The 26024-nt window shown below is 42.1% G+C and overlaps 2 protein-coding genes across 2 annotated transcripts; one reads left to right on the forward strand and one right to left on the reverse strand.

Annotated features, from left to right (window-relative positions):
• Positions 1-1122: 1122 nt before the first annotated feature.
• LOC143027225 (uncharacterized) lies at positions 1123-17008 on the forward strand. The gene is made up of 3 exons (XM_076188429.1): positions 1123-1528; positions 8562-8763; positions 15484-17008. The coding sequence occupies exons 1-3, from the start codon at positions 1360-1362 to the stop codon at positions 16775-16777; spliced, it is 1665 nt and encodes a 554-aa protein (XP_076044544.1). The 5' UTR covers positions 1123-1359; the 3' UTR covers positions 16778-17008.
• Positions 17009-19459: 2451 nt separating this feature from the next.
• LOC143026878 (uncharacterized) lies at positions 19460-20041 on the reverse strand. The gene has a single exon (XM_076187662.1). It carries the CDS (start codon positions 20039-20041, stop codon positions 19460-19462), a length of 582 nt encoding a protein of 193 aa, XP_076043777.1.
• Between the last annotated feature and the right edge of the window lie 5983 nt (positions 20042-26024).

Consider the following 26024-nt stretch of genomic DNA (forward strand, 5'->3'; position numbering starts at 1 on the left):
TAAGCCTTCGCCTTTGGGTCTCGATAGTCCCGCTAATCTCCTAATTTCGTTAGTAAATACGTCGATCTATTCGCCAGCCAAGGGCATTCTAGCTAGCCGACTAAATGACTCTAACGCACTCTGAGTGAATGCCTCTTTGGTCCTCTTCTTCAGGTTTTCTTCATCTTCTTGATCGCTCTCTTTTATTTCTAAGTAGATGGCTATTGCGTCGCCTTCCAGACTAAGGGCACTATAGCTCGCAACGTTACTGACACCGGTTGATTTAGCCACTAATTCTGCCTTTTTAAACCACGCGTCGTCGTGTCCAGTGCCATCAAACGGCTTTAGGGTTATGTTACTCATCTTGAATTGTTCCCTATTTGTGCTAGTCACCTCGTCCATGGCCTGGATAGCTTGAATCTTTGGGGTGCGCAGTTCACTTTACCTTAGCGCTGTTCTTCGACACAGGACCCGATGACGAAGGCTCGTCTAGCTAGTCTCTTTCACTAGTACCAAGATCTAAGAATATTCCAACGGTCTGACCTGTATATTTAGACCTTGACTAGTACCGCCTATCAATCCTACAATCCTACCGTAGCTAATTGTTCTTTCTGTTTCTTCCACTGAACTTTTCTCACTCACTCCTTTCTCTTCCCTCGTTCACTCGACATTGATGCGCCCCCCTGTGCCGACAACCATTCACCCCTTTTTACAGAGTGACCTTTGACCCCGTGTCAGGGGTGCCAACTGCACACCCATACTCGCACTACATTGATACCACACGAGGTGTAACTTTTGCTCGGATTCACAAATTCACTACTCTGTGGTACGATTAATTAAAAATTAACGGAAAGGACACTGCGACAAGTTACAGAACCGTTAGTACGAAATATCAAGAAAAACTTAACTTTGACATCTGGAGAGAAAACGCCTTTCCACAAAATCTTGAAAAATCAAAATTTAGGGACTTTCAAATATGAGTGTTTCTGGTATTCATACTAGTACTATATATTCATATCTAATCAGTTGACATGACAGTTATAGATGCACATTATCACCCTAATAAAATAAAACAAATATGAGTAGAATTATTTAAGTCGAATAAGATAGACTATTATAGTATTAATAAATTGATACTTTGACGGTGCATCACGCTGTTCCAACAATAGTTGAACGAGTGATCACTGGATCCTCGGAGAAAAACAGGCTCCTTTCACAGAAAAAATGTTTATACACGCATATTGGAAACAGACTAGTCATTTCCATCAGTTGATCAAATATAATTAGAAGTTTAGTGAGCAATGTGATTCTTTGATAGAAATTACATATTTCCACTTTCAACTTCGATAGTTTCACCAAACCTTGAATTTTAGTGTAAACATGGCTGAAAATAACGTTGAAGTAAACACAACTGTAGTGGAAGAAATTGAAACTACTGTAAGAACACCAGGACCAGGTGACCCAGCGTTTGGACTTGATGAAAATATTGCTGATTTAACTGACGTATTTGATAGGATATTTCAGCACAAAGTTTTCAGTAGTTTTGCAGGTAAGTGTAGAATCAGATGACTTGATGTCTCTACTTAACTAACTTAAACTAAGGCATGCACAAATCATTATCATACATCCGGTCTGCCCACTAAAACCCTAAGTAAACTTTAGTGTTCAGTAAATGGTGGACATGATGTTATCATGTAAGTTACAGAGACCTGAAACTGTGTAAAGAAACATATCTGAAAAGGCACAGCCACAGTCCAAGAGTAGCAGTTCCAATTTGTTACCCCCCTTCCCGTGCACAACACGGCAAGGTGAATGAATTATTAACAATCTCTTATATTCAAACTAACGTAATTTGAGCATTTGATGATAAAGCAGACTGTTGGTAATTTTTTTTTATGTAATTTGCATTTAGAAGATTGATGATTTACAAATAGGACAATGGGCGGGTCCTGTCTACTCTGTCTACTCAGGTTTTGCAAAGGTCATGAGGACTACTGGTCATTTTAACAGAGTGGCAGTTTGAGTGAGTGCTGGTGTAAGTGGGTGTCAGTTTAGTAAAGTTCCAGATTTATGGAAGCATGGATGGTTGATTTGAAACATGTTCAATAGGTTCTAACCTAACCTAACTTAAATCAGGTAAATTTTTAGAAATGCACACCTAAGCAATATAGCAATAGAAAATTAAATAATTTTGTAAATTATAATACATCAGTGTAATATATGTATTATTGTTTGCAGAAATAATAGAAAAGGTTGCTAGAAGCTATAAATAAACAAACATAGCCACTTTGGTTGCTTGAAATGCCATCTTTTTGGTATGCACGAATCCACGGGCAGCACCACCATCGTGGATGCACTGTTTACATGGCCATCTTTTGCGGCCCGTTGGAATACGTATGCATCAGTTTGAATGCATGCAGCGTTCAGCACATGTTCAGGGTATTCATATTATCTTGTTTTTGTGCAAGTGTATGCCCAATTCTTCAAAAACAATCTTTCACTGATTTAAACGCAAATTTGGTTATTAACCTCTGCAAAATAGTTTTCAGAATAAAAATCTAAAGATAAGGCACCTAGAATAAAATATTTTCCTATTTTCTCATGGAAATCGGCAGCTTAATATTGTTGGTAATACGACAGTTAAGCTTTAATCAAGAACATGTAGGTAGGTATGCGCAAATGCATGGACAACGTCACCATCGCAGATGTAATGTTTATACCACCATCTTTTGAGGTACATTTGAATGCTTATAGAATTCACCGCATGTGCAGAATTTTCAAATTGTCTTGCTGTTCTGCAAATGTATGCACAGTTCTTCAAAAATAAAAAAAATTGTTGATTTTAACGCAAATTTGCCTATTAGCCATGTCAAATTAGTTTTCCGGGTGGATATCTAAAGATAATGCACCTATATATGAATATTTAAATGATATTTGTATTTTTAGCCTATTTTCTCCCAGAAATGAGCAACTTTAAGATCATTGGTAATTTGTCAGCTGTGTCTTAACACGGAACATGTAGGCATATTCTCTGATACTTAGTCGTATTTGTTTACACATGACATGTCAGAGATACTACTAGTAGTAGTCGTAGAGGGTGTTGTTCACAAATGATATTTACATTGTTATGGTATGAATTTTAAGATATTGGACAGGCTATGCTATGCCTATTACATAGCTGTGGCTATGATATCAAATATATGAAATAACTTAATAATATGGTCAGTATTCCATGTCGTGGACCATGTCCATGACCATGAGAAATCTCAAGACTAATAGAGGTCAAGAGACAAGGCTTAATTTTCTTCTGGGTTTCATAATAGACATGAGCTGTTGAAATAAGGCGGTTTATTCAGATTATCATGATTATAGATAACATGATTAAACAAAATAACTCCTTTAAAAGTAAAAATACTTTATTCTTTTTTCTATTTCAGTAAAATGGTGTAAAAAATAATACACTGATATCAACGTAAATTTAAGTTAGGTCTTAGGATAGTTGCAGTACTGACTGGTTAGTGTACCAAGAGGCAATCTAAGGTTAAGGGCTAAGGTACCTATATATGCACTTTTTAATGTGATAGTTCTTTTAGCTGCATATACACATTGCACATACATTACATTGATGAAACATGTGTACATGATAGGTGTTAGTAAGAATAGTATAAAGGGAAGGCCCTACATTCTTTTTGACATGCTCAGGTGATTTGTTAACCCATAAAACCTTCACATGCCAAGTTGCATGTCAATTGGGCCAGGGGTTTGGATTTTACTGATGGTCATCTCTAAATTGACAACTTAATAGTTGCCATGAAAAGGCAAATTTGGTATGATGAAGATGTTCTACATTGTTTTTGACATGCTCAGGTAATTTGTTGACCCATTAAGCCGTAGTATTCCAAATTTCAATAAAATTGGATTAGTGGTTTAGAGTATGTGTATTTCTTTACCAAAATCTTTACAAATTACCACCCTTAATTCTAATCTTTTGTTATGGTAAAGTCTAGCAAAATTTGACGCAGCCCGAAGGGATTTCTCCCAGTCTTCTCCTTTTATGCATGGGGGGGCGGAGAGGGAGGGTCGCCGATTTAATGAAGCGGCCTTGCTGTGGATGTGCTGTGTCTTGCGACACTGCTTCTGACCCAGGGCAGTGGACAAGGTGCAGGGATGACCCATCATCCAGGAGGTGCTAAGATAAGAGGGAGGGTGGAGGGGTGTGGAGTGTATTCAGGGATGGAATGGGTGGGAATGATTTTATGCCTTTTCTTTTTTGGCTACCTCCCTTGTAAGGGGGAAAAAGCCTTGGTATATGTATGTATGTATGTAAAGTCTAGCAAAAAATTCGGGATGAAAAATAATTCAAAAAATCGTATTGCCCTTATTTTTCAAGCTATTTCAAAAATTTTAAAAATATTTTGTTTCTAATGAAATTGTCTTTCATATGCAACAAGCTTTTATTTGTGTGTGTGTGTGTATTTACCTAGTATTTACCTAGTTGTATTTTGCGGAGAGGGGAGCTACGTTCGTGGTGTCCCACCTTTGTATCTCGCAGTGTCTAGTTTGCTTTTAAAATCATGGTTTTTGCGCACACTATTTCCTTGTCCAGTTTGTTCCAAGTGTCTTCTGCTCTATGTGGAAAACTGTTTTTCTTCAGATCTTTTCTGTAGCTATGATTTTTCTTTCCATGTCCTTTTGTGCTTCTCCTGTCCCAGTTTAACAAGTCCCCTCGATCAAGTATTTCTGTGCCTTTCATGGGTCAGTAAATCTAGTTTAGCCAATCCTTCCTGATATGACAAGTTTGCAAGTGCAGGTGCCATTTTTGTAGCTGCTCTCTGGATTCTTTCTGTTTTCTTTATATTCTTTTTGGTAGTGGGTGACCACAATGTCGCCACATATTCTAGTCTAGGCCTTATCAGTGTGACCAATATTTTTTTAACCATTTCTTCGTCCAAATATGTAAATGCCACTTTTATTGATCTTAGCAAATTGAAGGATTCTCCAACAATTTTGTTTATCTGTTTGTCATAGGACAAGTCGTTTGAGATAATTACACCCAAATCTTTTTCGGATCTCTCCTTCTTTACCTCCTTGGTTCCAATTTTATATTGTCCTGATATTCTGTTTTTGCTTTTTCCAAACTCCATTATGCTACACTTCTTAATATTGAAGTCCACCTCCCATTTCTGACTCCAGCTTCATACTTTATTCAGGTCTTCCTGCAGTGATTCGCAATCCACTTCAGTTTTTACTTTCATTAACAGTTTGGCATCGTCAGCAAAAAAGCTCATGTAACATTTCACATCCTCATCCATGTCATTCACATAGATAGCAAACATTATTGGAGCTAGTACAGATCCTTGCAGTACTCCACTGATCACCTCTTTCCAATCTGAATATTTTTCTCTAAGCACTACTCTCATTTTTCTACCAATCAGGAAGTCCTCCATCCATTTTAGTAGGTTCCCTATATGTGCAAGTTTCTTTAATAATTTTTTGTGTGGTACTTTGTCAAAAGCTTTTTGTAAGTCCAGGAAGGCACAGTCAGCCCATCCATTCCTTTCTTGCACTATGTCTATTAATCTTGAGTAGAAACATATTAAGTTTGTGGTACATGATCTTCCTTGTCTGAACTCAAATTATCTTAGGTTTATTATATTGTTGTCTTCCAGGTGTTTTACCCATCTATTCTTGATGATTTTCTCACAAATTTTGGCTATAGTGCTTGTTAGTGAGACTGGCCTATAGTTAGTTGGTTCTTCCTTGTTTCCTCCTTTATATATTGGTACAATGTTAGCATTTTTCCAGTCTTTTGGTATTTTTCCTTCTTTGAGTGAGCAATTTATTATGTTGTGTATTTTGTCCGTTAGTTCTTCTTTGCATTCTTTTAGAATCCAATTTGCAATTCCATCCGGGCCATGTGATTTCCTGACATCAAGGTTTGATAGGTGTTCTAATATTTCTTTTTGTGCTATTATGTCGCTCATGGGGGGAGATTGCCTTTCATTACCTTCATTCCAATATTGTGTTTTCTCTCTTGTGAAGACAGAATTAAAGTGATTTTTCATGATTTCGGCCATTTCTAAATCTTCTGTGTATTCTATATTTCCTTGGCATAGTTTCACCATTTCTTGCTTGTTTTTAAGTTTACCATTCACGTATCGATAGAATAGTTTGGGTTGCTCTTTGCATTTATCTATGATATCCTTTTCATGGTTCCTTTTTTCCTCTCTTCTCACTTTAACATACTCATTTCTATAGTTTATATATAAACTTGCCATTTTCCAGGTTTTTTATCTTTTCTCCACCTTTTCCAAGCTCTGTCCCTTCTGTCTTTTGCCTCACTGCATCTTTTGTTGAACCAGCATTTAATGTACACTCTCGCTTCTGTCTTGGTACATGCTTATTTACCCCTTCATTGTAATTATCCATCAAGATATTCCATTTCTCTTCCATTTTTGTCTCTTCCATGTAAAATTTTTCCCAGTTTGCATTCTGGAAGAATTTCTTTAGTTTTGCAAAGTCTGTTTTGTTGTACATCAATCTTCCTTTCCTATGCTTTTCATTTCTCTCCATGTATATTTCTTCCTTTAGTTCAGTTTCAGTGAGTATATGGTCACTCCTTCCAATTGGTGTCTTGCATTGGATTTTATCCATAATTTCAGGTTATGTTGTAAAAATTAAATCTAGTTTCAACAGCTCTTCATTGTTTTTGTATCTGGTGTTTTCACTGAGTCATTGTGTATTCCATGGTCATATCTAGTTGTACATTACCCCACAAGTCGTCTCCTCCTCGCACTGTCATGTTTTCCCAACATATTTCTTTGCAATTGAAGTCCCCCATAATTACCAGATTACCCCCGCCCATTAGTATCTCATTTAATGATGGCTTTGTATCTTCTAACATTTTCGTATGCTCATTCTCTTGCCAAGCGTTCGTTTTTGGGGGCACATAAGTCACCACAAACTTTCTACTTTTCATGTTCTTGTCTACGACTTTTATCATGATCAGTTCTACATTACATTTGCCCTCTGCTATTTTTTTCACATTCAAGTTTTTCTTGGCCAAGAACATGATTTCTCTCCCTGTTTCTTGTTTCTGTTTTTAATCCAGTAATTATATAGTCCATTTCCAACATCGATGGATGGTATTACGCCCCTTAGTTTAGTCTCCACAATTCCCATTATGTCTGGCTTTTCTTCTAGCTGGTAATCACTATGTTCCTTCAGTCCTGAAATTAATTCATTGATGTTGGTATAGGCTACTTTCAATTTTCTTCTCCTTTTTTTTTTTTTTTTTTTTTTCTGTCTTTGGTTCGCCCATTCTGATGTACAATTTCCTCAGTCTCATGTCGATTACTCTCCAATGGAATTCCTTGCTTTCTGTCTCCGTTTTTTTTTTTTTTTTTTTTTTTTTTTTTTTTTTTTTTTTCTCCATTTCATTTCATTTCTTAGTGTCTTTTCTTTTACTAATTCCTCAGTACTCATTTCCCTTTTTATCAATATCTTATTGTATTTGTCACTCCTTGCCTAGTTACCTACTTTTTCAAATATGTCTTCTACTGCCATTTGTGATCTTAGTTTTATCTTTAGGGGTCGATTTCTATCCTTAGAATAGCAACTAGTCCTATATGTTTCTTCAAAGTCTACCTGCATCTTGGGCTTCCTCATGAACTTCTTTTAAGATTTCTATTGCCATCTCTTTTTCTTCTTTTTCTCTCATGAATCTCGTCAAACCATGTTTTTCTTTTAGCCCATATACCACAATACATTTTTTCCTATCCACTGTGTCTCTGACCCAATTTGCTTTTTCATTAATTACTTGGATAATTTTATCTTTTGCATTATCCTGCATTTGTTGTAAAATAGTTTGGGTTCTTCCTTGCATTTTTCTTTCTTTTTTTCTGCGTATTTTTACATAATCATTTCTTAGTTTGATGTACATTAGCCATTTGCTTGTTTTCTTGTCTTTTTTCAATTTCTTCCAAGCTTTGTCTCTTTTATCCTTATCCTCGCTACATTTTTTGTTGTACCAGCTTTTTATGTATGTTCTTTCCTTTTTTTGTTGTGGTACATATTTATTCACTCCCTCATTCTAAATTTCTTTTAGTATATTCCATTTCTCTTCCATCCTTGTTTCTTCATTTAGGAATTTTTCCCAGTTTGCATTGCAAAAGAATTTTTTGAGTTTCTCAAAATTTGTTTTGTACATTAGTCTTCCTATTCTATGTTTATCATTTCTGCTTTGATTCATTTGCTCTTTCAACTCAAATTCTATTAGTACATGGTCACTCTTTCCTATCGGAGTTTTGTAATAAATTTTGTTGTGTTTCTGTATACTTGTATTTTTTCTTTTTCTTCATGTGGTTAGGCTACCCCCGTGTAAGGGGGAAAATGCCTTTGGTATATGTATGTATATGGTTAACTATACTTACAATGAATTTATATTTTCCAGAGTTCGAGGAGCTTTTCACTGTTTTTCAGGGAAAAAACCAGATGTGTGTGTGTGTTTGTGTATACTTATATATTTTTCTTTTTCTTCTTCATATGGTTAACTATACTTACAATGAATTTCTCTTTTCCAGAGTTCGAGGAGCTTTTCACTGTTTTCAGGGAAGAAACTGGATCAGTTTTCCGGATAAAGTCATCCTGTAGCATTGATTATGTAAATACAAAACGCAAGAAACACTATATCCCAGAGCGCTTTAAATACTTGTCACTTACATATTGCTGTGTGCACTATGGACAGCCAAAGATATCAGGAAGAGGCATTAGATCTAAGCAAAGGTAAGGATGTAGACTATCCAAGTTGTATGCTGCACCTGACCAGCAAAATAAATGCAGACAACTCACAAGAACCACTTTAAATGTGCTTCCATAGCATGGTTCCCAACAATCAAGAAAACAAAAATGTCATGCACATTAAACAAAGCTTTAACAGTAATGACTAGATGCCCCAAAACCACCCAAATAGAACATCTACACACACAAACCAAAATCCCCCATAGAACATGTAAAAATGATGGGCATACATTCTATATAAGAACCCTCAAATCCACCCATCCTTCCCACCACATAAGCACAACTACTATAGAAAGAAAAGCATCATACTTCTCAAACATCTTCAACAATTTACCAACTGTACCTCACAACTCATTCTTACAAAAATACGGACTCAGATCACAAAAAAAAAATGCTACATGCCCCTAAACTTTATACTCCCACAACAAACAAGAACCACATTATATTGAGGCCATCACCCAGTATCAACACACTCACCACACACTTAAATTGCCTCAGATGTAATCACTACACAAGACACTGAACACCTCATCCTACACTGCATCATTCATCCTCCCCAGACAACAACATATTTCTTCCTTGAATTTGTAGGCCAACCTAGTGACTTGCCAGTTATTTTGGAGTCATGGATCTCCTGAAAGAGACACCTGAGGCAATAGATTGATATGGTGCACCTTTAATTGGTGACACTGAGGTGTTGGAAGGAGGATGGACCCCCCAAAGACACAGTCCCCTCAAAGTGGAACCATCAGGAGTGTCTCAGAAAAAATTTACTTCCACCCAGAGGTCTCCAAGTAACTGATACTTGATTTCAGGATCAGGCCCAATCTTCACATATTCTTTCATATTCCAGTTTCCATCTAGTCTATCTTTATTGCTTTCTCTTTTAGGAAGAGCAGATCACCCATATTATCTACAAACTGACATCATAGAAAGAAGTCCATGCCCTCACATGTGCCCAAAATATTCAAGACCAGTCTACATGTACATGCATCTCTCCAATGCACCAGCTGCCTGCACAAAATTCACTAATACTGAAAACACAACACTGGACCTGCTGCCTGCACAAGCCTAAATCCCCAGCCAAAAACAACCCGATACACCCTAAACATCAATCTATATACCAGAGGCTTTTTCCCCTTATAAGGGAGGTAGCCAAGTCAGAAGGCATGTATCCACTCCCACTCTTTTCATTCCCACCCATTCCACTTCCATCCATCATCCTTTCTTCCCTCTCATCTTAGCTCCTCATAGATGATGGGTCATCCCTATATCCCACCCACTGCCTTGGGTCGGAGGCAATGCAGCAAGATGCAATACACACCCAGGAAGGCCACTTCACTTACTTGCCCCCCCCCCTCCTCCATCCCCTCATGCAGAAAAAGAAAAGACCGGAGGAAATCCCTCTGGGCCAATTCAAAATATCATTCATGCATAACCACTCCCTATACCCCCTCACCCTCATCCCCTGCCCTCACCCTTCCTTGCATCATAGTATCATCTATACACAGCCATTCTCCACTCTCCCCTATCTCGTACCTTCTCCCTTCTTTGCTCAACAGACATCCTCTTGCTCAAATCCCCTTTCACCCCATCCATCTATCATACCCTTAGTCATCCCTTTAAGTTCACTTCAGGCACACCTCTTAGTAATCTATCTTCACACATTCTTTCCATGTGTCCAAACCATCTCAATACTCATTCATCAGCCCTATCTACCATCTTCTCCAACCCTGCTCTCCTCCTCACCTCATTTCTCACACTCCAACCTTGTAACCCTTACCATACTACTTAGACATTTAATCTCAAACCCATTTAAACTTTTCCTCTCTACCTCTCTTAAATTCCTAGTTTCTTCTCCATATAGTGGCATCGGCACAATCACCCCTTCATATAGTCTCCTGTAAACTTCCATTCCCAAATGTCTATTTCTCGTAATACGTTTTAACCCCCCAAGGCATTTACATGCTTCTCTCAGTCTACAATTTACCTCCAACTCCACTCCTCCCTTCCTGCTACACATGCCCCCAAATGCCGAAAACTATCCACTTCCTCCAGCCTGTAAGGCACTTCCAACTCACTGCCATCCTCTCCACTTGGAGAATGGTTGTGTACAGATGATGCTATGATGTATGGAAGGGAGTGGGTGTGGGATGGGGAGGTGAGAGAGTATATGTGAGGGATATTTTGACACAGCTTGTAGGGATTTCTCCCCTTCTCTTTTTCGGCATGAAGGGACATAGATTAAATGAAACGGCCTTGCTGTGGATGTGCTGTGTCTTGCTGCATTGCTTTTGACCCAGGGCAGTGGGCAAGATGCAGGGATGACCCATTATTAAGGAGGAGTCAAGAAAATAGGGAGGGAGTGGTGAATGGGAGTGGATTATGTGGGGATGAAATGGGTGGGAGTAGATTTATGCCTTTGGAATTGGCTACCTCCCTTGTAAAGGGGGAAAAGCCCTTGTTGTGTGTGTGTGTGTGTGTGTGTGTGTGTATATATATATATATATATATATATATATATATATATATATATATTTATATATATATATATATATATATATATATATATATATAAAGGCCCATAAAACATTCTTACCTTTTGCTAAAGCTTTCTTGTACATCTGTGCCTTACCACAAAAGTCTGATCCATGCAACTCCTATCTTTCCTAAACCCACACTGTTCCTCACCGATTATTCCCTGTGTTATTCTAATCCTCTCAAAATCCTCCCATAAGCCTTCCCAACTACACTTAAGAACTGTTTCCTCTAAAACTAATAGTCACACTTGCCCTCAGAACTAGGAGTGGAAGAGGAATGGGGATGTTTCAAGGAGGGAATCACAAGGTGTGCAAAGATAGTGTGTGGAACAAGGAGGATGGGAGGAAATAGAAGGAAGAGTAGCAAGTGGTGGGATGAGAAAACAAAGAAGGTAGTAAAAGAGAAGAAGCAAGCATTCACAGATGGGTTATAAGATAAGACAAGAGAATCATATGAGAGGTACAAGGAAAAGAGAAGTAAAGCTTAAGATAAAAAAGGCAAAGAGGAGAGCAGATGTGAAAAGGGGACAAGAGTATGACAAATTTTTTAAAGAACTAAACAGACGTTGTGGAAAGGAATTAGGAGAGGAAGAGGAGGCAAATCAAGTAGAGAAGAAAAGGTAAAAGGTGCAGATGGAGAGATGATAATGGAAGAGACAGTAGTAAGAGGAAGATGGGTAGAGTATTTTAGGGCATTGTTAAATGTGAAGGAGAATAGGGAGGGAAAGGTAGTTGCAGTGGGAAAATGACCATGATGAGTGAAGAAAATGGAGAAGTAAGGAAAGATGAGGTGAAGGCAGTTATTAAAATGATGAGACCAGATAAGGCACCTGGGTTGGATGGTTGTCATGCAGAATGTTTAAAAATGGGAGGTACAGTGATGGTGGACTAGCTGGTGAGGTTACGTAATGTTTGTTTAAAAGAAGGAAGAGTGTTGGAGTACTGGAGGAGTGCATATAGTTCCACTTTACAAGGGAAAGTGGGACACATGTGAGTGTAGTAGTTTCAGAGGGATCAGTTTGTTAAGTGTAGTTGGGAAGACTTGGTCTTGATTGAGAGGATTAGGAGAGGAACAGAGGGAGTAATCGGTGAAAAACAGTGAGTTTAGGACAGGTAGGGGTTGCGTGGATCAGATTTTTGTGATAAGACATAGGCGAAAAAGCATTAGGAAAAGGTAAGGATGTTTTTTGGGCCTATATGGATTTGGAAAAGACTTATGACAGGGTAGACAGGAAGGCACTGTGGGAGATATTGCAGATATATGGAATAGGAGGAAAGCTGTTAAGAGCAGTCAAGAGATTTTATGAGAGTAGTAGAGCCTATGTTAGAATGAGAAATGGAGAGAGTGAGTGGTTTGAGGTAAAGTGGGACTTCACCACGGACCTGTTATGTTGCCTTGGCTGTTCAATTTATACATGGGTGGTGTGGTGCGAGAGGTAAACAAAAGGGTAATGAGTCGGGGATTCGAGATGGTTAAAGAAAATGGAGAAAGGTGGGAGATAAGCCAGTTGATGTTTGCTGACAACATTGCACTTGTGGATCAGAGGAGGGAATGAGAAAATTGGTGATGGAGTTTGGGAAGGTGTGCCAAAGAAGGAAGTTGAAGATAAATGTGGGTAAAAGTAAGGTGGTGAGATATACAAGGGGAGAAAGTGGCAGCAAACTGGAAATGAGTATTAAGGGAGAGAGACTGGAGAAAGTGGATAGTTTTAGATACTTGGGTCTGAATGTGGCGGGAAAGGGAAGAGTGGAGGTGAAGGTAGAATGTATATTGAGAGAAGCAAGTAAATGCCTTGGGGGATTAAAAAGTGTAACAAGAAATAGACATTGGGAATGGATGCTAAAGGGAGATTGTGTATGGAGTGATTGTACCAACAGCACTGTACAGGGCAGAAACGTGGAACATAAGAGAGGAGGAGTTTGAATGTTTTTGAGATAAGGTGCCTGAGAAGTATGATAGGGGTTACTAGGCTGGATAGAGTGAGAAACAAGGAAGTGAGGGTGGAAAGGGAGTTTGCAGATAGAGTTGATGAAAGAGTATTGGGATGGTTTGGACACATGGAAAGAATGAGTGAGGACAGATTAGTAAAAGAGGTGTCTTCCACAGAAGTGGAATAGAGTGAACATGAGGGGGGTGACCAAGGATGAGATGGATTGATGGGGGTAAAAGGGGCATTGGGAAAGAGGGGAATGTCTGTTGATGAAGGACTGAAGAGGATAGGAGTGAATGGAGAATGGTTGTGTATGGATGATGCTGTGATGCATGAAAGGTAATGGGTTGGAGATGGGGAGTGAGGGAGTATGTGTGAAAAATAATTTGATGCAGCCCGAAGGGATTTCTATCCATCCTCTCTTTTTCTGCATGAGGGGACTGAGAGGGTGGTCACTGATTAAATGAAGTGGCTTTGCTGTGGATGTGCTATGTCTTGCAACGCTGCTTCTGTTCCAGGGCAATGGGCGAGATGCAGGGATAACCCATCATCCAGGAGAAACCAAGATAAGAGGGAGGGAAGGGGGTGAATGGGAGTGGAGTATGTGGGGATGGAATGGGTGGGAGGAGTGAATTTTGTGCCTTTGTTTTTTGTAAGGGGAAAAATGCCTTTGATATATGTATGTATGTATGTACAAACAAGCACACAGAACTCCTGCAGTTCTTATGCAAATATACCATACACAGCACTTCTCATCTTGTCACTTCAACAAGTGTCATTTAGGGCACTTTCTATTGAAAATCAAGTCTTCTTTCACTATCTGTAAGGTACAGTCTGATGTGATCTAGCCAGAAGTTTGCCATGTATATTCCTAAGGTGTCTGTACAATCTTAGTTGCTGTCTCATCACAAAAAAATAAATAAATAAATCAACTTTCACCACAGACTACACCATTAGCTCTCACAGGCTACACTGTAATCAGAGAAGACAAAGCAGTTAAGAGTGGGCTTGCAACACTTATACATAAAAATATAACATTCCCCAACAAAAAGGAAATTAAGCAATCATTCACAAACAGTACAGTTTAAATAATCACCATTCAAACCCAAAGAAAACATGAATCGCACAAACCTATCACTACATTGACAGGATTTGACACTGTTTATTAATGTAAGAATGACTTGACAGAGCAGATTTTGAAATAGATTATGATTCTCAGGAGTGTGAAGGGTATAATATGAATGGCATGAGAACAAATATAGTTAAACTAGGTTTTAATAGATTTAGGATTAGAAAAGGAAGCTCACTGGCTGATCGGGTTAGGGCGTCATTATTTGCGGCAAAGGCCAAGGGGATGGCAGTTCAAATCCTGCCACCAGCAAAGTTGAACCAAGGGCATGATTCATTAAATTCCGTGCTACAAAGCCCTATGTGAGGGGCACCATCCTAGCTTTCCAATATGGAGGAGTTTGTGATGTTAAACCATATCAGGATTAGAAAATGTGTGCAGAAGTAGCCTCCATGCTTTGTGTGATCACTTTGATGATACACTACAATTACCGAGGGCTCATGAGTAAGGAGGCATTAGTCATTCCATTGAAAATCAGAGAAACACTGCCTCATAGATCCATAGTCAGTGGCATCAGTGTCAAAGGTTTAAGGGGGGATCTTGGAACAATAGTAAATCATTAGAAGTGACAGAAGCGAGTTTATGATTGGAAGTATTCAGTGGAGAGAGGCTTGTCAGAAAAAGAAAGATGAGAAATAAGTAAGATGTAGAATGTTGGATCTACATGATGGTCAGGAATACAGGTAGGGTGCCAAGTGAGATGTTTCAAATTGTTCATATTGGAAAATTTGAAGGGTAGTTCACAGGCTCGATCTGTAAAGGAGAACAGCTAAAGCTGTTGGTAAACTGAAATTAAATTTACAGTTTTCAGAGAAAGGAAAGTGGGATAGAATGTATTGTATTAAGGTCTTTAGAGTTAGGTTAGAAATGATCATATAGGGTTTTAGTGGAAGAATTGAGAAGTTCGAGCCAGATGGTCAGATATGTTATTGTTGATGTAAAGGTGATTATGATTACAATACCAGACTTGATTTGCCATTTTATGAAAGAAATACACTAAAATCATTGATTAATATTATTGCAATAATTGATGCTATACTTTACTATAATTACAGATTAGGACTAATCATCAAATGTGTAATCTGTTCCTTTTTTCTATTAACAGATATTTACCATGTGGATGTCATTGCCTACTGGCATTGGCATATTCAAAGGGGGCCTTGATCATTACCCAGTCTCATATGAGACACAATCACCATGTTAGCAGTCAAATGGCTCCCTACTATGCTATCAACCGCAGAGTTTCCAGACATGAGCTACAGCTGGTTGAAGAAGTGATCCGTGTGACGCCAGATAATAAAGTCTTGCAACAGTACCTTCAGAAGCGGTTTAACAGGCCTATGACCATACAGGATGTGAAGAATCTCAAGTCTCGACTCAAAATCAAGGAGGCCAAGTCAGCTGCCAAGGAAGCAGTTGCATCCATTGAGCCTGAAGAACCCAAAGAAAGAATCGAGTTAGTTGTGGAAGAAGACAAAAACATGGCTGCCCAGAGACCAAAATGGAAAAATAAAACAATGGATGAAGTCATTAGGAAATTTACAGCATTGTTAGATAATTCTGATGGTAATTTGTTTTGGGAACGAATAACATCAATTAACAAAATTTTGGAGTGTTGGGAGAAAAATGATGAAGTAAGTGTGACCTTGAAAGGAAGGATGGCAATAGTAAAAAGAGTTGTGAAGGAAACTCCCAAGAGAGAATATTCAGCCATTGTTCCTGGAAAAAGGAAAAGAGGAAGACCCCGGAAAAACCCAGAGTATTCCATATGTACTACAATAGCAGAAGTTGGGGAGGGAATGGATAAATTAGTAACCCTAGAGTTTCCAAACAAATACCCAGTATCGAAAGATGACCAGTGTGAGACAGCTGACAGAGCAGAGCTGCCATTGTTAGACGAGCCAAGTGTGCAGCTTCTCTCTGGTACGTTAAAGGAATCCCAAGTAGAGTTAGACGTTTCTGAGATTGAAGAGCCTCCTGAAAAGTCAATAAAGAAAGGAGTAGGAAAACCCAAGGGATCTGTTACATCCATAAAACAACTTTGTAATTCCAATAGCCTGATAAGAATGAGAAAGATAGAAGAGTCTTGCAACTTATCATCTAATGTCACCATAAAGAATGAAATGGAAGAAATGTGCAACACTTCTACCTCTTTACCCATAGCAACTAAAAAAGTGGTGGTCATGCCTGCACCTTTTTCCAAATCATTTTCTATTGTGACCTTAGATCCCCTGAGCAAGAATTCACCACCACAGTCAACATTTGTAAGTACTGTGACCCATTCAGAATTTTCTGATATTGCTCCACAGGCGGAAGTTGAAATTGAGGTTAGTACTGGGGAGGAAGTTCTTGTTAAAAGAATCAAGGAGGAATTTGTAGATGATTTGATGAGTATGTAGATAAAGACAAAAGATAGGAAAACCCTCATATTTTGAAACAAGGGAATTACAAAGCCAAAATTTTATTAGAAAAATGTATTGGTTATATAACCCTCATCTTCTAAATGACCTTAACCTGCAGATCTTGTGTGTGAATAATTTTTCATAGCAGTTTCTGAATAAATGTTACTATTATGAAGAATTGGTTAAAGTAAAATTGTAAAGGTTTTTGGTGTTTCCTAACCCTTGTATTTGAATTCAAATAAATATAAATGTGAGTAGACACTGTGGTCTGAATATGAATTGTGGGTGATGGTTTGTATAATTTTTGCATTGTCTGCCATGTAGTAAGTGCTAATGTAAGATGATAATGAACTATACCAAGATGAACACAACTTGTGCATATTCAGACAAGAAACACTCCTACATAGTTGTGTCCAAATTATCACTTGATTACCTATGTATCTGGACATGTTCTCTGTGATACCATACATACATACATATATTGTTTACAAGTTTTGTCCCTTTTTTTTTCACTATCTCTCCATTTTGTGGTTGCACACAAATATTTGAAAGTTTACCCATCACACCATGAATGTTACTTCTTTTCCTTGCCTCCATGCTTCATTTTTTTTCACTATCACTCTCTCCCCATCCTCCCTCCCCCACCATTTCTCTCTCCTTCCCTTGCTCCCCCTCTTTCTCTCAATCTCCCCCCTTTCTCCTCCCCCCCCCTCTCTCTCTCTCTCTCTCTCTCTCTCTCTCTCTCTCTCTCTCTCTCTCTCTCTCTCTCTCTCTCCCTCTCTCTCTCCCTCTCTCACTAGATTCATGCTTCACTGAGAGGGAGAATTGAATATTTTATTCAGTAATTTGGGTTCATCGATGTTGCAGGTCAAGGTAGAGAGCCAGTTTTCAGAAAAGATGCCTAGGATGATGTGTCAAAAGATAGCCACTACAGTTAGAGGTTAGATAACCTCTAAACTGGGTGTAGTGGCATAGAGATCTTGTTTCTGGTCTAAAGAACATATACCAATAGTTTTAGGAAATTGCCAGATTTGAGGCAGGATGCTTTTAGATGTTTAATGTTGGAAGTTCAGGTAAGTCTATTGTCGAAGATGAGGCCCAGAAACTGGGTCTGTTCTACCATTAGGAAGATGGTGTTTTCTTTTATTGATATAATCTTTGTGGCTGCAGTGGCTTGGAGAATGGTAGTGATGAAATGCTAAAGGTGAGTGATGCTGTAACCTCTCATTTGGCTTGGGTAAAGTGAGGAAAGGCATGTGGGTCTTGTAGGGTTGGGTTTTATTCTTAGTTGGTTTTTGTAAATGGATGCAGTCAAGTTTGTATTGTTGGAGAAGAATATGCATATTTTCCCAATTTGGACAATTCCTCAGCATTTCTATCGTATGATAACGTATTGTTATTTGGGTTGATATGATATGGTGGTCAATTTGGTTTAAGTTTTATTGGTTGCTACAGTTTGGGGTTTATCAGTTTACTTGAATGTTGTTTCAGGAAGTAATAGAACCTGGATTGGGGAGTATGTAATAAGGGGGAAGAAACCCTTGGTATAATAGTATGTAGTTAGTATTGGGCTAGAATGGACTTTTGCTCATACCTCCAGTTTTGAGGCTGCATGTGCTCTGATATGTATTGTGGGTTTGTATACTTTGATTGATGAAGGAATGGATTGATGGCCCTTTTGGGATGGGGAATTTACCTGTGCAGTGTAGATGATGCACTCCATTACATCTGGTTTCTTCAGAAGAGCTGGGTCTTTTCTTAAGATAGTAGGGTTTTAGGTGCTAGAGTAGATGAGGGGAGGAGATGGTTCAGTTTGAGGAGGGAGGAGATGGTAAAGTTTTAGGATATGGTTTGTATAGGAGGTTCTTGTTCTTCACAAGGGGAGAGGGTGAAGGGTTGAGTTGGGGATTCTAGTACACAGGTGAGGGGGATATAGAATTTTGTTAAGGGATTTCATATGTGTTACAAATTGTTACTATACGTGACAAACCTCACCAGTTCTGTAGCTGCATGGGCCACAATCTGGAACCCACGAGTTAATGGTAAATTATACATTTGTCTGGGTCAGGGAAAAGGCAGTATTATCACTTTCTTGACTTTATTATGTCCAACGAGAAGAGGATTGACACTTGTTGTTCACACCAGGTCTAGGCTCGCAATGCCTGCAAGGTGGGTATAGCAAGCCCACGGGGACTATGCATCCCCCACACACATACCCTTGCTACATATCCCTTCTTCCTCTCCGAATCACGCATCAATCACGTTACAAATCACGTCACGTCTAGACCAACCATCCAGGCACACTATGCAACACTCATTTATGCTCTTTCGCCACATTATCCCCTTCTACAAAGCTTGATGACCCATCAGCTTTCATCTACAAACAAAGACTTACAAAAGAACTGAAACCACACATTTTGTATCAAAAATAAAACATCACTTCTTCATTAGGAAAACATTACATCCAAAGAACACATTAATCACATCCAATGTCATATCCAAAGAACACACTAATCACATCAAATGTCATATCCAAAGAACACATTAAGCACATCAAATATCAATCACATAGTCCGTTAACCACACTGGTAACTTCCTACTTCTGGGAAGTCGACCAGGTCTCTGATCTCTCTCTACTTCATCTTCACTTTCTTCGAGTCTTCATATGCTACACCTTCATCACTCTGTGTCACTATTACTATCATATTCACGTTCAACACCAGGACTATGATCACCATCATAAGTACTACCAATACTGTCACTGTCTCTCGACTCTACATCACCACGTTCACCCCAGGTAAATTCTCCCTCGCCTGGGTGTTTCCACAGCCGATCTACGTGTATGATTTTACACGCCCGTTTTCTGCCAGGCATTTCTAGTCGGTAATTCACTGCGGATATTACTTCCGTCACCTTATATGGTCCTTTCCAGTCAGATTGGAGTTTCGGTGACTTGCCAGGCTTTCTCTGTGGATTATGCAGCCAGACCAAGTCTCCGGGCTGATGTTCTGCATTTCTGGCGCGACCTTGGTACTGACTCCACATAGCCTGACCTGACACTCGCAGGTGCTGCCTCGCCCAGCGGGAAGCCTCCTCCAGTCGCCTTTGCATCGTCATCACGTAGTCCCTATAGGTATGTGGGAGTTCTGCTTCCAGTGGTCGGCCGGTGGAGAGGTCGACTGGCAGACGAATTTCCCTGCCAAACATTAACTTGGCTGGCGTGAATCCTGTGGCCTCATGTTCAGCTGAACGATAGGCCATGAGAACGTACGGCACCCACACGTCCCAATCGCGTTAGTCCTCTTGACAGTACTTGGCCAGCTGCTGGACAATCGTCGCGTTAAACCTTTCCATACCGTCGCTCTGGGACCTCAGGGGAGAAGTACGAGTCTTCTTGATGCCAAGCAGACTGCAGCATTCCTTAAAGACCCGCGACTCAAACTCTCGTCCTTGGTCCGAGTGCAGTTCCCCTGGGACTCCATAGCGCACGAACACCTCCTCCACGAGGAATTAAGCCACAGTCTCTGCCTCGTGGTTAGGTAGAGCAGACTTCCGGCCACTTCAGTTACTTGTTTCCCCTCTCTATGCACGGAAAAGGACCGGCTATATCCACAGCCAGGGAGGCGCGAGTCTTGTGGGTGGGGCCTTTCTTGGCGGCACACACACGGCAAGTCTTGCACCACTCTTGAACTCGTCGCAGGCCCACCCAATAGACTCGCTGCTTTAACTTTTCGAGGGTGCGTTTCAATCCCAGGTGGCCGCTCATATTCCCCTCATGCATCTCTCTCAGCAGCTCCTGTCGCCGAGAGCATGGTACTACTACCAGCCAGCTTACCCCTCCTGTTCGTACGTGCGTCCAACGCCGGTGTAGGATTCCTCCTCGCAGACTCGGTGCCTCCCACTGGTCAACAAGGCACTTGGTAGCGGGACTCTCGGATGACACTGTCTCTTTGGGAGGCCTTTCACTGCTGGCCTCTAACCGCCCAATCACCAGAGACAGATCAGAATCCTCTCGTTGGTCCCTCTTGCACTTCTCGTCTGCCTCGGTGGTACCGTGAGCAATGCACACACACAGGTGGGCAGGAACGGCGGCTCAGGCTTTCGGCGTTGTTATGCACCCGGCCAGGTCGGTGCTCGATCTCATAGTTGTACTGCTCCAGTTTTCCAATCCACCTGGCCAGCTGTCCTTCCGGTTCCTTCATCGTCTTCAACCATCTCAGGGCGGCGTGATCCGTACGAATGGTGAAGCGCGTGCCATACAGGTAGTGATGGAAGTGGGCGAGTGCTTTCATCACCGCTGCCAACTCCTTCCGTGTGACGCAGTAGTTTCTTTCCGCCTTGTTAAACTTGGCACTGTAGTAGCCCACGACATACTCCTTCCCATCACGAAGCTGTGACAACACGGCTCCCACACCCTCTTGGCTCGCGTCCGTGTCCACAATGTACGGCAAGCCCAACTGGGGGTAGGGAAGCACTGGCGCTTCCACCAACGCTCGCTTCAGTGCCACGAAAGCCTGCTGGCACTCCTCGCTCCACTCGAAGGCTGCTCCCTTCCTCGTCAGATGGTGCAGTGGGGCGGCGATGGTGGCGAACCCTGCCACAAACCTCCGGTAATATGTGCACAGGCCCAGGAAAATGCGCAACTCCGAGACACTGAGGGACTGGCCATACTTCCACAGCGGTGACCTTGAGTGGGTCAGTCCTCACCTCTGCCGACGACATGTCCCAAGAACGGCACTTTTGACTTGAATAGAGTGCACTTCTTTGGATTCAGCTTCAGGCCAGCCTTCCTCATGCGGGCGAACACTTCTGTGAGCCTGGCCAGCTCCTCCTCGAAGCTGTTTCCAAACACCAGCACGTCGTCTAGGTAGACGACTGCCGCCTTCCACTGCATACCATCGAGTACGCGCTCCATAAGACGCTCAAAGACTCCAGGGACATTCATGAGGCCAAAGGGCATCACGTTCCAGTGCCACAGGCTTTGCCCAATCGAGAAGGCTGTCTTATTTTTGTCCTCAGGCGCCATCTCGACTTGATGATAGCCTGACTTCAGGTCCAGCGTGGAGAACCACTGGACCCCACTGAGAGCGTCTAGCGTCTCGTCGATGCTGGGGAGAGGGTAAGCGTCAGGGACTGACGGCGTTCAGCGCCCGGTAATCTACGCAGAACCTGCGGCTTCCGTCCTTCTTCGTCACTAGGACTACCGGCGAGCACCACGGGCCTTCTGACCGCTCAATCACTCCTGTTGCTGCCAACTCCCGGACCAGCTTCTCCATTTCTTCTCCCTTCGCTGGTGGGACCTGACGAGGCGCCTGCTTGATGGGAGGACTATCTCTGGTATAGATGCTGTGTTGAACCAATGACGTGCGACCCAAGTCCATGTCTCCACTGCTGAACACAGCACGGTACTGTGCAAGTAATGCCTTCACACTACTCGCCTGCTCAGCTGTCAGCTGCGTGATGCTCCTCCCCGTCAAGTCTTCCAAGTACTCAGGCAGGCCCTCTGGTCGGTCCTTCTGTTTCTTCTCCTCCTTCGGTGGATCACTCTTGCTGTTAGCGGTGGTGATAGTGGTGGATGCGGTGCGGTGCATAATCGTAGTAGCGGAGGTGCGGGCCACTCTTCCCTTCCGCGCTTTACCTTGGCTGGGTGACTTGACGGCCTCGGATCTCTGCCCTCTGGGTTCCTTTACCTCATCCCTCGTGGCGAGCTCCCCATTAGGATTCAAATGCACTTCATAGCCCCTCACTGACATCCTACCCTCCTGGAGATCAACACACGCCCCCACGCGATTAAGGAAATCCAACCCCAACAGGCATTCATCTTCCATTTCCGCCACAAGTACAGGCAGGCGCTCAGTCACCCTGCGTACGGCTAGATTCACCCACACCGCTCCCTTCACAGGTACACAGTCTCCTGTAACTCCGCACAGTTGCTGACCCACACACTTCACACCATGTTCCGGTAGGACTCCCTCTCGTGCGAAGGTCCTCTCTGCCCCCGTATCCACTACCATCTCCACCTGGCGTCCATTTATACTTCCTTGATGGCGTCGGACGCCGCCACCTGACGACACCTTAGATGGCTTGGGGTGTCCGAGTGCTCTGCTGGGAAGGTGCCCCGGCCCCCAGCTGCTTCAAGTTTCCCGCCGATGGCATCACCCCCTTGGGCTGGTGGCACTCAGAGGAATTGTGCACCCTGCATTCCGCAACTCCAACAGCAGGGCTCGAATATCTGCCGCTTTCCGTCCTCCAGTGACCGTGCCCTCCTCTTGCAGTCGTACTTTTTGTGACCTACCTGACCACAGTTGAAGCACGATCCTTTGAAAGGCGTGGGGCTCGCCTCCCCACCAGGTTGAGATGCCTTGCTACTTGCCTGCGCACACCGGGCCCAAGCACGGCTCGGGCGACGCTTCCACCCCGACGCGTCGCTGGGAGGTTGGGGAGCAGCAGGGCTAACGCTCATGAGAAAGGCTTCAAACTCCGTTGCCCTTGCCAAAGCCTTTCGCACGTTCTTGGGCGCAGCCTGTTAACGTGGATCTGTAGCTGCCGATCGTGAAGGGCGTCCACGAATCAGTCCTTGGCCAACATGTCCACGGTGTCCTCCGTGGCCATGGGGTAAGCGCCTCCACGTCCTGCGCTAGTAAGGAAAGGGTCTCGTCCTTCCCTCGCCTCCTCGTCTTCAGCTGGGCCCGGAACACCTCCGGTTGCCGCCTCCTGCCAAAGCGACGCCGGAGAGCCCCAGCCACACTGTCATAACATCGCAGTTGGGCGAGGGTTAAGTGCTCCAGCACTTTCAACGCCTGCCCTTTCAGCACACTCACCAACTGAAAGGCCTTCTCTTCCTGCGACCAATTTTGACGGGTTGCAACCACATCGTACTGTGCCTGGTATGCGTCCCAAGACACTTTCCCGTTATATTCAATCACCTTCCTCTCCTCCTCATACCGCGTGACCCCACCACCTCCACAGGCTCCCCGGGGTTGCAGTTCAACTGAACGACACCCCAGATGTCTCCATATGAGGTCGTTCTCTGGGTTCACGTGGCAACCGGCGCTCCTCGGCTGTTGAGCGGGAGGTGAGTAGAGACGCCGGTTGTGGCGAGAGGCTACGAGGATCTGAGGGTGGTAGGGTGGTGGTGGTCACCGCTTGCAAGGCGGGGAGGGAGGAAGCTCCCGCCACGCGACGCTCAGCAAAATTGCACCATGTCACAGTATCGAGGTTTGCTGCCATCTCCCCAGTCTCCTGTCTCACCAAAACCGCCTCAAGTGTCGATACCATGTCAAGCCACGTTTGCATGTGCTCACGGCACCTCTTCTATTGCTTTCACCTCCTCCTTAACCTCTTCCTTCATTGCCACCACCTCTTCCTTAACCTCTTCCTTCACACGATGGTACATGTCATCAACATACTGGTTGACGCGTGTTTCTAACGATCCCATATTCTTCCCCATTATCGCTCTCATTTCCTCCTTCACTTCCGTCATGACTTGTTTTTGCGGATTCATTTGGATCGAGAACATGTTCATTTGTCGTGAGAACATGTCCGCTATAACCTGCTGGTGGTGGTTCAACATCTCGGCCACTGAGCGTTGTGCCAAGAGCGCCACGGACTGAGGAGATACGTGTTCTGTAACTTCCCGGTGCAACACCGTGTCATCCTCACATTCACTCGACGCCATCACACTCGCCTCCTGCCTTCCCTCAATTTCTCTGTCTTTACCATCACCGGTGGCATTCATTATCACTTAAGTCACTTATCACTTCAATATCCCACTCCTGGTACACCAATTGTTACAAATTGTTGATATACGTGACAAACCTCACCAGTTTAATTCTGTAGCTGCATCGGCCGCGATCCGGAAACTACGAGTAAATGGTAAATTATACACTTGTCCGGATCAGGGAAAAGGCAGTATTATCACTTTCTTGACTTTATTATGTCCAACGAGAGGAGGATTGACACCGCGTCTAGCTCGTACTACCTGCGACTTCTGCGAGGTGGGTATAGCGAGCCCGCGGGCACCACCCCCCCTGCGTCCCCCCACACATACCCTCGCTACATAACCCTACTTCCTCTCCGAATCACGCATCAATCACACGTTACAAATCACATCACGTCCAGACCAACCATCCAGGCGCACTATGCAACACTCATTTATGCTCTTTCGCCACATATGCATGTGGGCTTTAATGGCGTATTTGGGTGGGACCCATGAGCAGTTCTGGTAGATTGTAGTACTTTTACATGCGTGACTTCGGATCTGATGATGACACCTACGTGAGTGGGTATACTGCTGGTGTCAGTCTTGATTATATTTATTTTGTAGTTGTGGCCGAGTGACCTCCAAATTCTGTTAATTGGCTTGATCACATTTTCTGTGTTTATTTTTACTCAGTGAAAGAGAATTAAGTAATAACAGCAGTGACTTTATATTTTATCATGCAAGTATTATGATGCATCAATCATTATACCTCAGGCATCCAATGCTGCGCACGAGAATTTGACTAGTGTTGAAGAGGAGCTGATGCATTTCAAGTTTGAGATAGAGGACCTATTTTCAAAAGTGGCACAATCTATAGTTTGAGGATAATGCATGGTGATCTATGTTGCAGTTTGTACATTTGGTTGGGATTAAGCACTGGTACAAGGGCTGAGCAGTTTACACATGCATTCTAAGGGGTGACAGTTTTTTCTAATGTATCCAAAACACAATAGGTAGGCTGGAAATTTATTGGATTGAAGATTGCTATTAATGTAGGAGTATTTATATCGGTATCATTTATGGCTTTCTTAATACAATATAATGCTTTTACTTTTGATTTTGTTGTTTCCATTATTTCTTCTGTGTTGTTTCATAGTGGTGGAGTATGGCTACTTCCACACTAGCATTAAGTGTTTTATGTGGTGTTGCTTGTATTGGACTGCTTGTTGGAATTGTTAAGGCTTAGACTTTGTCATATTGAACTCTTGATTCTAATTACATTGTAAGGGTTTTTCTTTGGGGCCACTTATCACAGGGATTTCCATATTTGTATTCATATTTATCATATACATTCATTGGAAATTTCTTAATTGACATTATTAATAGATTTCAGGACCAGAATCATGTTGCTATGCTTCAAGTTAGTGGCTGGCAGGGTTGGGTAGACTTGACCACTTCAGTACGATGATACCTACGTAGGCCTCATGAGGCGTGAGTGGATACATATATATATATATATATATATATATATATATATATATA

This window comes from Oratosquilla oratoria, chromosome 7 (assembly GCF_046742065.1).
Source record: "Oratosquilla oratoria isolate Oo_2021 chromosome 7, ASM4674206v1, whole genome shotgun sequence".
Taxonomy (NCBI): Eukaryota; Metazoa; Arthropoda; class Malacostraca; order Stomatopoda; family Squillidae; genus Oratosquilla; species Oratosquilla oratoria.